The following is a 15,128-nucleotide window of genomic DNA, read 5'->3' as shown; positions in this document are numbered from 1 at the left end:
ACATATTGTACTGTACATTCTAATTGTTGTATGGCTGTTAAGCTGTGAATGCAGTGATTTTCTACACATCCAACATTCTTTACAGAGCTGGGATCCCCTTGGCTAGAATACACACCAGCTAACTTGGTCCCTTTCATGGCCGTAGTTCCCTCAGGAGAGGAACGAAGCAGCAGAAACATAAAAACACATGAAGTGGTCTTCTCACACACACACACACACACTTTAACACTCAAACACGCACACGTACACAGCCTTTGTCCAATACCATACATCTCTGCCCAAGATACTCAAGAAAAAGATAAATATTTGACTTCAACTACCCAGCAGTTACTGGTGTTCCGGCTTTGTTACAGTATTTATACCTTTATAATATAGTTATATAGATTTATACTTTCCATGAAATTAAACATTTATTAAATAGGCTTAAGGGAAAAATACATTTGTAATAATAGAGGAACCACTGTTTACATTGATTGTTTTTAACTGTAAACTTTAAAGCAGCCAATGATTGAGATCTCAAGTTCATGGACACGGCGGCACAGTCAATGGCTCGGTAGGTTTTTAATTATTTTTTCTTCCCATCTTCTAGCCTCGTTCCACCTCCTAGTTTGCATTGGGACGTCTGCTCGGGAGATCTCCCGGATGCTGAGTAGTCCTCTCCCAGTGTCCCAGCATTCCCTTTTCTCTGCCTTCCTGCTCCACACGTCTCCTCTCCCCTGGGCTGAGGGAGGCCCAGACCTGCAGAGGGACCATGGGGAGTGCGGTTGGCAGTTAAAGCCACAGGAGATCAACCTTCTACTGGTTCCTCCTCTCCCACTCCCAGCCTGTCCCTCTCCTGTCTCTTTGAGGTGGACACACAGTGTGTACATGGCACTTGGGGGGACAGTTCTGCATCGTTGCGGATGTGGACTGAGAAAGGGTGAGCTGGAGTGTTTGAGGAAGGGGGTCAGATCGCATGCTCTTAGGGAGAGTGGGCTGTGACGAAGGAGGTGTTCCCACTGTCCTTCATACCATGAACTCATTGCTGCCATACAAAACCCGCTGCTGGGGTAAGTCAGGCGGATCCCTGCTGCGGCCCCCACTGTCATGGGAGTGCCTCAAGGGTGAGTTCTTGGATCCTTTCAGTTTCTGTTTGCCCTTTTCCGGATTGAAGGTGCCTCGGCTGGTGAACTGTGACCTCTCTTCGAATGCCCCCTCCTGTTTGGCCGGGGGGGGACAGTCCAAGATGTCGCGGTGGGGAGGCTGGGGCGGGTACAAGCCCTGGGCAGAGCCAGAGCCAGAAGAGGGCGACTTTGAGCGGTAGCGAAAGTGGCGAGCTGTGGCCACAGAGGAGGAAGAGGACGGGTGGAAGTGGGAGGAGGAAGAGAGGGAGGAGATAGTAGAACAGGAGTCCACTGAGTCCTGGGAGTCTGGTTGCCTGCGTAGGTTGCGGCGTCGGTGGCTCTTCCCCTCTGACCTCTTGGTTCGCGCGACGGGGGCCAGCGTGGGTTCTCTCTCTGAGGGACCTAAAAAGGTCAGCGGTCAGACCATGATGCAGGATACTATAGTAGCAGCAGTAGAAAACTATATGCTTCAACTAAATAAACAAATGTTTTACTCATGTCTCTTTTTGCTACACAGAATTGTAGAGAGAAACTTAAAATATGACCACAAGTTTTAACAAGCATTTTCCAAACAGGTTGACCATGGTACTGTTTAATATCATGGCATACCGGAGAAGTCGGAGGTGGCTCCTTCAGAGTCCATGTTGAGGTTCTCAGAGCTGTCGGCCGTGCCGATGGACGCCTCCGACTCCAGGGTCTCATCGTCTGATGCTCGCTGCTCCAAAGTCAGCATCTCAAAGGTCAGCTCCTCCCTGGGGTGACAAACATGGTGAGGTCAATGCAGAAGGAAAACACACTGACAGTTTTAGTCATTCATTTTCCTAATTTTAGATACACTTTGCCATTCATTTAAGATTCCTCAAATATCCTGTAGGTAAAGGTATAATACTGTATTTCTACATTTATTTTATAACATGCTTTTCGTTGCACATTGACTGAGGGCGCCCCCTAAATGCTACTGTAGGTATAAGGCTATAAGGTACTTCTCTTTCTGCAGGCTCTCGATCTGCTCCGTCAGCACCCTCTCCTCCTGCTGCATGGCCAACTGCTGGTGCTCCGATACCTCAGGCTCCTTCCCCGCCCCCACCTCCTCACCGCCGCTCTCCTGCGTCACTGCAGCCGTCACGGACGGCAGGCGTGGGCTAACCGGGGGCGAGGGCGTGTGGTAGCTGAACCGCCGTACGTGGCCCTTGCCCTGCGAAACAAAGCACAAAACAGTCAGTCAGGGAGAAGTTAGTGTTAGCTAACTAATGCCAGCGTTTGTCCTGGTGTAGGATTGTCCTGATTCATAACAAGAATAGCAAAGCAGGGAAAATAACAGCGTCTGGCAGCGAATTCTATTTCAGGTTGTATAGCCAGCAGCCGTTACTTCTACTACCTAGGAGGGAGGGCCCTTCCACCAAGTTACTTTGACGGCACATGCAAAAAAAAAAAAAAACACTTTGTAATACTTGAAACATCAATGTTTCATAGTTCGCCTTTTAAACCCATAACGACCCCAAGACTCATGCTCCCCACACATGCAGTCTAGCAACCAGCAGTCACAGCAGATACCCAATCGCAAAATCATGTTGGATGCTGTGCAGCATGGGTTACCTTTTTGGCTGCGTTTGGCTGCGTGGTACAAACAATTGAGAAGCAAAAGAGAATATAAAAGTGAAAATGAGGCCAAAGACACTGGACAGTATATGGTCCCTAACCTCTTACAAAGTCCTCCATAATGCTACCATGTGATGATACACCAGGACATTTCTCCTGGAATTGCTTTAGTACCAAAGAGCTGCTACGGTCTACAGCACATGTAATTGGGACAATCTTTGATTGGATCATGGGACAAGAGGCAGAAAAATCTAAGAAATTCTATTATGAATAGGTTATATTACATAATGAGTCATCTAGTGTAGGACATAATTTCCCAAATTTTGACCACAATTTGTGGTCAGGAGGAAATGGAGTAAACAATCACATTTCTCAAATGTGTATTTTAGGATGAAACTGATTAAGTGTGATGATACACTTTATACAATATACTCTATAAACTTACAAATACAATAAAAATAACAACCCAACGTGGGTTTAGTAGATAGTAAACATTGAGTGAACCAGACAATGACAAGCATAAAATATGTCATTAAAATATGGAACTATAGGATATGAACGTATTTGAGTTGAAACACTGTCAAATTCAGAACATCCTGTCAGAGTACAGCATAGTCAAAATCTAATGAACAAACACCTGCATGATTAACTTACAGTAGGTCAATGTTTTGAACTTTCATCCACAAGACACCGTTATATTATACAGTCAGGCTCACACAAAGCAATAGAGAGAGGAAAAAGTGAGAGAAGAAAGAGGAAAAAGTGAGAGAAGAAAGAGGAAAAAGCAAGAGAGGAGAGAGAGGAAAAAGTGAGAGAGAGAGGAAAAAGCAAGAGAGGAGAGAGAGAGGAAAAAGTGAGAGGAGAGAGAGGAAAAAGCAAGAGAGGAGAGAGAGGAAAAAGCAAGAGAGGAGAGAGAGGAAAAAGCAAGAGAGGAGAGAGAGGAAAAGCGAGAGAGGAGAGAGAGGAAAAAGCGAGAGAGGAAAAAGCAAGAGAGGAGAGAGAGGAAAAAGCAAGAGAGGAGAGAGGAAAAAGTGAGAGAGAGGAAAAAGAGAGGAGAGAGAGGAAAAAGCAAGAGAGGAGAGAGAGGAAAAAGCAAGAGAGGAGAGAGAGGAAAAAGCAAGAGAGGAGAGAGGAAAAAGTGAGAGAGAGGAAAAAAGAGGAGAGGAAAAAGCAAGAGAGGAGAGGAAAAAGCAAGAGAGGAGAGAGAGGGATAAATTGAGAGGGAGGAAAAAGAGAGGAGAGGGGAAAAGCGAGAGAAAGAGGAAAAAGCAAGAGAGGAGAGGGAGGAAAAAGAGAGGAGAGAGGAAAAAAGTGAGAGGGAGGAAAAAGAGAGGAGGAAAAAGAGAGAGAGAGGAAAAAGTGAGAGAGGAAAAAGAGAGAGGAGAGAGGAAAAGAGAGGAGAGAGAGAGGAAAAAGAGAGGAGAGAGAGAGGAAAAAGAGAGGAGAGAGAGAGGAAAAGAGAGAGAGAGAGAGGAAAAAAGAGGAGAGAGAGAGAGGAAAAAGAGGAGAGAGAGAGAGGAAAAGAGAGGAGAGAGAGGAAAAAGAGAGAGAGAGAGAGGAAAAAGCAAGAGAGGAGAGAGAGGAAAAAGCAAGAGAGGAGAGAGAGGAAAAAGCAAGAGAGGAGAGAGAGAGAGAAGGAAAAAGAGAGGAGAGAGAGGAGAGAGAGGAAAAAGAGAGGAGAGAGAGGAGAGAGAGAAAAAAGAGAGGAGAGAGAGAGAGAGAGAGGAAAAAGAGAGAGAGAGAGGAGAGAGAGGAAAAGAGAGGAGAGAGAGGAGAGAGAGGAAAAAGAGAGGAGAGAGAGGAGAGAGAGGAAAAAGAGAGGAGAGAGAGAGAGAGAGAGGAAAAAGAGAGGAGAGAGAGGAGAGAGAGGAAAAAGAGAGGAGAGAGAGGAGAGAGAGGAAAAAGAGAGGAGAGAGAGGAGAGAGAGGAAAAGAGAGGAGAGGAAAAAGAGAGAGGAGAGAGAGGAAAAAGAGAGGAGAGAGAGGAAAAAGAGAGGAGAGAGAGGAAAAAGAGAGGAGAGAGAGAGGAAAAAGAGAGGAGAGAGAGAGGAAAAAGAGAGGAGAGAGAGAGGAAAAAGAGAGGAGAGAGGAAAAAGTGAGAGAGAGGAAAAAGAGAGGAAAAAGCAAGAGAGGAGAGAGGAAAAAGCAAGAGAGGAGAGAGGAAAAAGAGAGGAGAGAGAGGAAAAAGAGAGGAGAGAGAGGAAAAAGAGAGGAGAGAGAGGAGAGAGAGGAAAAAGAGAGGAGAGAGAGGAAAAGAGAGGAGAGAGAGGAAAAGAGAGAGAGAGGAAAAGAGAGGAGAGAAAGGGATCAAGAGAGGAAGTGAGAGATAGATTGAGAGAGGAGAGCCAGAGAGCAGAGAGAGAGAAAGTGAGAGATAGGTCAGCCAGACATGGACAAAGTGAGGTGGTGCCATGTTGTGAGGATGGAGGACACCGGGCAGACCTCGGCATTAGGACAAGGTGGGCACAGTGAGCAGTGATCAATGCCACAACAAAATAGCTGACAGCTGACTATGATTAGGCGAGCCTGGGCTTGGTAACAGTGAGTGGATACATACCGGGACAGTACTGCGGGATATGGTCATAAATCTAACAGCAATTAGTACAGGTTTCTGGATTAGGAAGGAAAGACAGGAAGGGGAATGACAGGATTAAAATGGGAGAAAACAGAGTTAGTGTGAAGAGGAGGTGGTTCAAGGTAGGCTGACTTAAGAAGGGTGTTTTAACAGGATAGGTTAGCTAGTTGGGGGGTTTAATTTAAGAACAGTGTTTTAACAGGATAAGTTAGCTAGTTGGGGGGTTTAATTTAAGAACAGTGTTTTAACAGGATAGGTTAGCTAGTTGATGGGAGTTGATGTCTTGTCAAATACGGTCTGTGGATAGTGAACAGCTATAACTCTTGACTTTACCATTGATCTCCGAATGAGGGTCAATCTGCACTTGGCTTTGTTCTCGGCAAACTCCAGACTGTTGATGTCCTTTAGCCGGGCGCAGTACTTATTCATCTGCTCTCCAATGATGAGCTCCACACACCTAGAACAGGAAGAGCCATGGTCACATTGCAGTCTAGTACTACATCTACGTAATCCTACAGTAGCAGCAGCAGGATACTATAGCAGCAGCAGCAGGATACTATAATAGCAGTAGTAGGATACTATAGTAGCAGCAGCAGGATACTATAGTAGCAGCAGTAGCCAGGGTAGTGGGTTCGATCCCGGGACCACCCATAGAATGTATGCACACATGACTGTAAGTCGCTTTGGATAAAAGCGTCTGCTAAATGGCATATATTATTATATATTATAATAGCAGTAGTAGGATACTATAGCAGCAGCAGCAGGATACTATAATAGCAGTAGTAGGATACTATAGCAGCAGCAGCAGGATACTATAGTAGCAGCAGCAGGATACTATAGTAGCAGCAGCAGGATACTATAGTAGCAGCAGTAGGATACTATAGTAGCAGCAGTAGGATACTATAATAGCAGTAGTAGGATACTATAACAGCAGCAGCAGGATACTATAACAGCAGTAGTAGGATACTATAGCAGCAGCAGCAGGATACTATAATAGCAGTAGTAGGATACTATAGCAGCAGCAGCAGGATACTATAATAGCAGTAGTAGGATACTATAGTAGCAGCAGCAGGATACTATAGTAGCAGCAGTAGGATACTATAGTAGCAGCAGCAGGAAACTATAGTAGTAGCAGTAGTAAGATACTATAGTAGCAGCAGCAGGATACTACATTAGCAGCAGCAGGATACTACAGCAGTAGCAGCAGGATACTACAGCAGTAGCAGCAGGATACTACAGCAGTAGCAGCAGGATACTATAGCAGCAGCAGTAGGATACTATAGTAGCAGCAGTAGGATACTATAGTAGCAGCAGCAGGATACTATAGTAGCAGCAGCAGGATACTATAGCAGCAGCAGCAGGATACTATAGCAGCAGCAGCAGGATACTATAGTAGCAGCAGCAGGATACTATAGTAGCAGCAGTAGGATACTATAGTAGCAGCAGTAGGATACTATAGTAGCAGCAGCAGGATACTATAGCAGCAGCAGCAGGATACTATAGCAGCAGCAGTAGGATACTATAGTAGCAGCAGTAGGATACTATAGTAGCAGCAGCAGGATACTACAGCAGTAGCAGCAGGATACTATAGCAGCAGCAGTAGGATACTATAGTAGCAGCAGTAGGATACTATAGTAGCAGCAGCAGGATACTATAGTAGCAGCAGCAGGATACTATAGTAGCAGCAGCAGGATACTATAGTAGCAGCAGCAGGATACTATAGTAGCAGCAGCAGGATACTATAGTAGCAGCAGCAGGATACTATAGTAGTAGCTACTATAGCAGCAGCAGCAGGATACTATAGCAGCAGCAGCAGGATACTATAGTAGCAGCAGCAGGATACTATAGTAGCAGTAGCAGGATACTATAGCAGCAGCAGCAGGATACTATAGTAGCAGCAGTAGGATACTATAGGAGCAGCAGCAGGATACTATAGCAGCAGCAGGATACTATAGTAGCAGCAGTAGGATACTATAGTAGCAGCAGTAGGATACTATAGTAGCAGCAGCAGCAGGATACTATAGTAGCAGCAGCAGCAGGATACTATAGCAGCAGCAGCAGCAGGATACTATAGCAGCAGCAGCAGGATACTATAGCAGCAGCAGCAGGATACTATAGTAGCAGCAGGATACTATAGCAGCAGCAGGGATACTATAGCAGCAGCAGCAGGATACTATAGCAGCAGCAGCAGGATACTATAGCAGCAGCAGCAGGATACTATAGCAGCAGCAGCAGGATACTATAGCAGCAGCAGTAGGATACTATAGTAGCAGCAGCAGCAGGATACTATAGTAGCAGCAGCAGCAGGATACTATAGTAGCAGCAGCAGCAGGATACTATAGCAGCAGCAGCAGGATACTATAGCAGCAGCAGCAGGATACTATAGCAGTAGCAACAGGATACTATAACAGCAGCAGCAGGATACTATAGCAGCAGCAGCAGGATACTATAGTAGCAGTAGCAACAGGATACTATAACAGCAGCAGCAGGATACTATAGCAGCAGCAGCAGGATACTATAGTAGCAGCAGCAGGATACTATAGCAGCAGCAGCAGGATACTATAGTAGCAGCAGTAGGATACTATAGTAGCAGCAGCAGCAGGATACTATAGTAGCAGCAGCAGCAGGATACTATAGTAGCAGCAGCAGCAGGATACTATAGCAGCAGCAGCAGGATACTATAGCAGCAGCAGCAGGATACTATAGCAGCAGCAGCAGGATACTATAGCAGCAGCAGGATACTATAGCAGTAGCAACAGGATACTATAGCAGCAGCAGCAGGATACTATAGTAGTAGCAGCAGGATACTATAGTAGCAGTAGCAACAGGATACTATAACAGCAGCAGCAGGATACTATAGTAGCAGCAGCAGGATACTATAGTAGCAGCAGTAGGATACTATAGTAGCAGCAGTAGGATACTATAGTAGCAGCAGTAGGATACTATAGTAGCAGCAGCAGGATACTATAGCAGCAGCAGCAGGATACTATAGTAGCAGCAGCAGGATACTATAGTAGCAGTAGTAAGATACTATAGCAGCAGTAGTAGGATACTATAGTAGCAGCAGTAGTAGGATACTATAGTAGCAGCAGTAGTAGGATACTATATTAGCAGCAGTAGTAGGATACTATATTATCAGCAGTAGTAGGATACTATATTATCAGCAGTAGTAGGATACTATATTATCAGCAGTAGTAGGATACTATATTATCAGCAGTAGTAGGATACTATATTAGCAGCAGTAGTAGGATACTATATTATCAGCAGTAGTAGGATACTATATTAGCAGCAGTAGTAGGATACTATATTATCAGCAGTAGTAGGATACTATATTAGCAGCAGTAGTAGGATACTATATTATCAGCAGTAGTAGGATACTATATTATCAGCAGTAGTAGGATACTATATTATCAGCAGTAGTAGGATACTATATTATCAGCATAGTAGGATACTATATTATCAGCAGTAGTAGGATACTATATTATCAGCAGTAGTAGGATACTATATTAGCAGCAGTAGTAGGATACTATATTAGCAGCAGTAGGATTGTGGTCTCACGCTGTGGTCTTGCCGATGTCCTGGACACTCTGCAGGGGGTCGATGGTGTCGGGGCAGCGGAGGATGCAGGGGGCGAAGACGATGGCTATGGCGTTGGCTGACATACGGTTGGTGTCCTCCTGCCCTGCGATCCTGGAGAATACACCAAACAAAAACAGTGCCTTCAGAAAGTATTCATAACACCTCCTGACTTGTTCCACATGCTGTTGGTTTATAGCCTGAATTTAAAATGAGATTGAATTGAGATTGAGTCACTGGCCTACACACAATACCCCATAATGTCAAAGTGGAATTATGTTTTTACATCGATTTTCTTTTTTAAAAATGTATTAAAAATGAAAAGCTGATTTTTTTTTAGTTAATAACTATTAAACCCCTTTGTTATGGTAAGCATAAATAAATGCAGGAGAAAAATAATAAGTTGCCTGGAGTCTGTGTGTAATAATAGTGTTTAACATGATTGTTGAATGACTACCTAATCTCTGTACCCCACACATACAATTATCTTTAAGGTCCCTCAGTTGAGCAGTGAATTTCAAACAAAGATTCAATGAAAAGACCAGAGATGTTTTCCAATGCCTCGCAAAGAATGGCCCCTATTGATAGATGGGTGAAACAAAAGAAAAGCAGACATTGAATATCCCTTTGAGCCTGGTCAAGTTATTAGCTACACTTTGGGTGGTGTATGTATCAATACACTCCTTCCTATTACAGTTGCCGGAGAGGAAGGAAACCACCCTGGGATTTCACCATGAGGCCAACGGTGATTTTAAAACAGTTATAGAGTTTAATAGCTGTGAAGAGAGAAAACGGAAGATGGATCAACAACATTGTAGTTCCTCCACAATACTAACCTAAATGACAGGAGGGAACAGAAGGCTGTACAGAATAAAACATGCATCCTGTTCGCAATAAGGCACCACTCTTTATATTTTCAAGCATGGTGTTGGCTGCATCATATTATGGGTATGCTTTTCATCGACAAGGACTAGAGAGTTTCAAAATAATACAAATACATGGAATAGAGCTTAGCACAGGCAAAACCTTGGAGGAAAACCTGGTTCAGTCTGCTTTCCAACAGACACTGGGAGAAAAATGTCCTTTTCAGTACAATAACCTAAAAAAACAAATATACACGAGTTGCTTTTACCAAGATTGACATTGAATGTTCCTGAGTGGCCTGGTTATAGTTACAGACGTACAATCGTCTGGAAATCTAATGGAAAGACTTGAAAATGGCTGTCTAGCAGAGATCAACAACCCACTTGACAGCGCTTGGAGAATATTGTACAATCCTGGCGTGCAAAGCTCTTAGAGACTTACCCAGAAAGACTCACAGCTGTAATCTCTGCCAAAGGTGATTCTAACAACTCAGGGGTGTGAATACTTACAGTACCAGTCAAAAGTTTGGAAATACTTACTCATTCCAGGGTTTTCTTGATTTTTTACTATTTTCTACATTGTGGAATAATGGTGAAGACATCAACACTATGAAATAGCATATGGAATCATGTAGTAACCAAAAAGTGTTAAACAAATGAAAAATATGTTTGAAATTCTTCAAAGTAGCCACCCTTTGCCTTGATGACAACTTTGCACACTCTTGGCATTCTCTCAACCTTCTTGTCCTGCAAGCCTGAAAACACATTCACCACCAATGCATTTTAATTAACAGGTGTGCCTTGTTAAAAGTTCATTTGTGGAATTAATTTCCTTCTTAATGCGAGTCAATCAGTTGTGTTGTGATAAGGCAGGGGTGGTATACAGAAGATAGTCTTTTACCAAATAGGGCTAAGTCCAAATTATGGCAAGAACAACTCAAATAAGCAAAGAGAAACGACAGTCCACCATTACTTTAAGACATGAACGTCAGTCAATACAGTCCATCACAGTGCCATCCATTTGGTCACCAAAGCCCCATATACCACCCACCACTGCGACCTGTATGCTCTCGTCGGCTGGCCCCCGCTGCATATTCGTCGCCAGACCCACTGGCTCCTGGTCATCTATAAGTCTTTGCTAGGTAAAGCCCCACCTTCTCAGCTCTCTGGTCACCATAACACACCCTCCATAGCACGCTCTCCAGAAGGTATATTTCTCTGGTCACCTCCAAAGCCTCCTTTGGTCGCCTTTCCTTCCAGTTCTCTACTGCCAATGACTGGAACGAATTGCAAAAATCACTGAAGTTGGAGACACATCTCCCTCAATAACTTTAAGCGTCAGCTATCTGAGCAGCTAACCGATTGCAGCAGCTGTACATAGCCCATCTGTAAATAGCCCATCCAACTACCTACCTCATCTCCATATTGTTTTTATTGACTTTTTTTTACTCTTTTGCACACCAGTATTTCTACTTGCACATATTGTGTTATTGACTGTACTTTTGTTTATCCCACGTGTAACTCTGTCTTGTTGTTTTTTGTTGCATTGCTTTGCTTTATCTTGGCCAGGTCGCAGTTGCAAATGAGAACTTATTCTCAACTTGCCTACCTGGTTAAATAAAGATTAAATAAAAAATTAATAAAAATACAGAAAATGTCAAGAACTTTTAATGTTTCTTCAAGTGCAGTCACAAAAACCATCAAGCGCTATGATGAAACTGGCTCTCATGAGGACCACCACAGGAAAGGAAGACCCAGAGTTACCTCTGCTGCAGAGGATAACTTCATTAAAGTTAACTGCACCACAGACTGCAGCCCAAATAAATGCTTCACAGAGTTAACGTAACAGACACATCTCAACATCAACTGTTCAGAGGAGACTGTGTGAATCAGGCCTCCATGGTCGAATTGCTGCAAAGAAACCACTACTAAAAGGACACCAATAATAAGAAGAGACTTGCTTGGGCCAAGAAACACAAGCAATGGACATTAGACTGTTGGAAATCTGTCCTTTGGTCTGATGTTAAATTTTTGCTTCCAACCGCCGTGTCTTTGTGAGATGCAGAGTAGGTGAACGGATGATCTCCGCATGTGTGGTTCCCACCGTGAAGCATGGAAGGAGGAGGTGTGATGCTGTGGGGGTGCTTTGCTGGTGACTCTGTCAGTGATTTATTTAGAATTCAAAGCACACTTAGCCAGCATGTCTACCACAGCATTCTGAAGTGATGTCATCCCCTCTGATTTGCGCTTAGTGGGACAATCATTTACTTTTCAACAGGACAATGACCCAACACACACCACCAGACTGTGTAAGGGCTATTTGACCAAGAAGGATAGTGATGGAGTGCTGCATCAGATGATCTGGCCTCCACAATCACCCAACCTCAACCCAATTGAGATGGTTTGGACCGCAGAGTGAATAAAAAGCAGCCAACAAGTGCTCAGCATATGTGGGAAATCCTTCAAGACTGTTGGAAAAGCATTCCAGGTGACTATCTCATGAACCTGGCTGAGAGAATGCCAAAAGTGTGCAAAGCTGTCATCAAGGCAAGGCTGACTACTTTGAAGAATCTAAAATATAAATATATTTGGATTTGTTTAACACTTTTTTTGGTTATTACATGATTCCATATGTGTTATTTAATCGTTTGGATGTCTTCACTATTATTCTACAACGGAGAAAATAGTAAAAATAAAGAAAACCCTTGAATGAGTAGGTGTGTCTAATTTTTTGACTGGTCCTGTATGTAAACGACATATTTCTGTATTTCATTTTCAATACATTTGCTAAAATAAAAAAATAAAAACATGTATTCACTTTTTCATTATGGGGTAGTGTGTGTAGATGGATGAGGGGAAAAAAAAATATTTCAACCATTTTGAATTCAGGCTGTAACAACAAAATGTGCAATAAGTCAAAGGGTGTGAGAATCATTTGTGAAGGCACTGCAGTATAATACATGTGTGAAGTTTGGTTCCAACTTCTTACTAAAGGTGACAGGCTTAAGAGTTAGGACATTACAGAAATGTTCTGTTATTGGACGAATCTTCTCTCTGGCATTTCCCTTTTGATTTGACGTGACGAACAAATGCTACAGCAGATACTAGTGCAATAGAGGGAGGAGAACGTCTGTTACCTAACTAGGTGGAAGAAGAGCCGTTCCAGAGTGTTGAGGTGAGTTCTACTGAGCTGGTCGATAATAGAGTAGACCCCTCGAATCACCTCCTTCTTGTCCTGCAGGCCTGTAAACATATTCACCACCAAACATATTGATGACATTTTTCATGGGGTTTTGAAACGGTTTTTGATATATTCATCTGAAATCAAATATCCTGTTGTAGGTCAGTGAGAGAAGTTATTTTCAATGTCCAACAATGATGTTGAACTACATACATAAATAAAGGAGTACACATTTATCAGAAATTAAAATGACAGGAAGGTCGGAGTATTTACACATGGCGCGGAGGAACTCCTCGTATAGTTCAAAGGTCATCAGTGGATTGGGTAAGTCCGGAGCCACTGCTTGAAGACACTAGCGATAACGTGGATGTTGTAGTCATCCAGGTTCATGTTGTTCACGTCTGTGTGGACAAACAGTCAAAATGTCAGAATGAAACAAGCATCCCGGGTTGAAGTTATGTTTAGCCATAGCGTTGACATTTTCATTTGCAAATAGCCATTAGTGTAACTAGGTGCCTCACCCTGGTCTTTGTTAGCATGTATACAGTACCTGTGTCCAGTCCCTGCTTGAGCTCTTTGATCTTATTGGTGGAGCCAGACTTCCTGTAGATGCCCTCGGTGTAGAGGCCGTGCATCTCAATGTAGTTGATGAGCTTCTCAACCACCAGGGGCACTGTCCTCTCCTCGTTGGTCAGACGGGACACCTCCACCCCAAACTGCCTGGACGACAGCTCTGGGTCGTACTGCGCACACACACAGACACAAAAAGAGATGTAGGAGCGCATGTGGACACACACACACACACAAACACACACACACAGCTGCTACCGAATAAATATCAATGTACGTTGATCTAGTCGTGGTAGCCTTACCTTTTGCTGCATTTAGTGGTCAACTTCAGGCAGCACTTTCTGTGGCAGGCGTAGCGACACACTGGATAAACACAGCCAGAGAAATGCAAGTCAGCGCCATTTTCCACGGAAAGACAGTGCCTCCGCATTGTTAACATGGGAGGAAAAACAAAAGGTTATGGCCGCTAACTAACTGACTACAGGGCTAAGAGACAGATGCAACATTGACCAGGGAGGAGAAAACATCCTTTCTGACTGCTGCTTGAGAAAACTGTGGAGGATAAGGAGCTGCAGACCACATGAGTCCAGTTGAACACAATCTGATTAGTAGGAGGGGTTAGGAGGGGCCACAGCTCAAGGCTTGGCCAAAGGGCCGCTGAGGACGTGCACAGTAATAACGTGTGTGTGTGTGCTTGCGTGCCTGTATTGTGTGTGTGTGCGCACGAGTACTCACATTTGCAGACGCAGGCCCTGTCCATCATCCAGATGAGAGAGGAGCAGTACTCGCAGTAGGTGGGGATACTGTACTGGGTGGCCTTGAAGATGTGGCCATTGTGTTCCTCCACCTGTAGGGGGCAGCAGAGGGCAGGTGAGAAAAGAGCCAAGGAGAGTTTATGTTGACATGAATGCTTTCTATTGTCTCTGACTCTCCTGTGTATTCTAGTTACTAGCCTATTTCCTTTTTTCTCTAAAGGACAGACAGAAGCATTGCTGACAGGCGGTTAATATGTTTTAAATGGAGACGAGCAGCAACGCAGATGTTGCATAGTAGTGCAATGCAAGGCATGCACTCACAGAATATCAGAGTACCTCAGAGTATGTCGCATGTCCACAGTTCAATCTGCTACAGTGTAATAGCTGCGGGAACAAAACAGCGGAGAACTTTCGCCTCGTGCTTCAATGCTCTTAGTTGTTGCGGAAATTGCCCCGATATTTCTGTTTACTTGCATCTGACTATACCATTTTTTATTTAATTGAAAAAAAAAAAGAAGTTGAAATTTTTTTTTTTACTCCTTTTTCCTCAATTTCGTGGTGTCCAATTGGTAGTTACAGTCTTGTCTCAACGCTGCAACTCCCACACGGACTCTGGAGAGGCGAAGGTCGGGAGCCGTCGTCCTCCGAAACACAACACAACCAAGCAACACTGCTTCTTGACACAATGCCCATTTAACCTGAAAGCCAGGCGCACCAATGTGTTGGAGGAAACACCTGGTGACCGTGTCCGTGCCCTGCGCCCAGCCCGCCATAGGAGACACCTGGTGACCGTGTCAGCGTGCCCTGCGCCCAGCCCGCCCGCCATAGGAGACACCTGGTGACCGTGTCAGCGTGCCCTGCCCAGCCCGCCATAGGAGACACCTGGTGACCGTGTCAGCGTGCCCTG

At 44.2% G+C, this 15,128-nt stretch overlaps 1 protein-coding gene across 4 annotated transcripts; it reads right to left on the bottom strand.

Moving 5' to 3' along the window:
* Nucleotides 1-391: 391 nt before the first annotated feature.
* LOC124019515 (unconventional myosin-IXAa-like) lies at nucleotides 392-13,635 on the bottom strand. 4 transcript variants are annotated; one of them, XM_046334868.1, is made up of 10 exons: nucleotides 13,447-13,635; nucleotides 13,170-13,297; nucleotides 12,853-12,958; nucleotides 8,835-8,966; nucleotides 5,610-5,733; nucleotides 5,259-5,312; nucleotides 2,700-2,717; nucleotides 2,087-2,298; nucleotides 1,713-1,855; nucleotides 392-1,505 (listed from the first exon to the last, which is right to left on the bottom strand). In XM_046334868.1, the coding sequence occupies exons 2-10, from the start codon at nucleotides 13,207-13,209 to the stop codon at nucleotides 1,006-1,008; spliced, it is 1,329 nt and encodes a 442-aa protein (XP_046190824.1). In that variant the 5' UTR covers nucleotides 13,210-13,297; nucleotides 13,447-13,635; the 3' UTR covers nucleotides 392-1,005. The 4 variants fall into 4 exon arrangements, with proteins under 4 accessions (XP_046190824.1, XP_046190825.1, XP_046190826.1 ...); XM_046334869.1 differs by having other exon boundaries at nucleotides 392-1,496; XM_046334870.1 differs by lacking the exon at nucleotides 5,259-5,312.
* Between the last annotated feature and the right edge of the window lie 1,493 nt (nucleotides 13,636-15,128).

This window comes from Oncorhynchus gorbuscha, unplaced genomic scaffold (assembly GCF_021184085.1).
Source record: "Oncorhynchus gorbuscha isolate QuinsamMale2020 ecotype Even-year unplaced genomic scaffold, OgorEven_v1.0 Un_scaffold_615, whole genome shotgun sequence".
In the NCBI taxonomy this organism is placed as follows: domain Eukaryota; kingdom Metazoa; phylum Chordata; class Actinopteri; order Salmoniformes; family Salmonidae; genus Oncorhynchus; species Oncorhynchus gorbuscha.
This window is presented reverse-complemented; position numbering and strand designations above follow the sequence as displayed.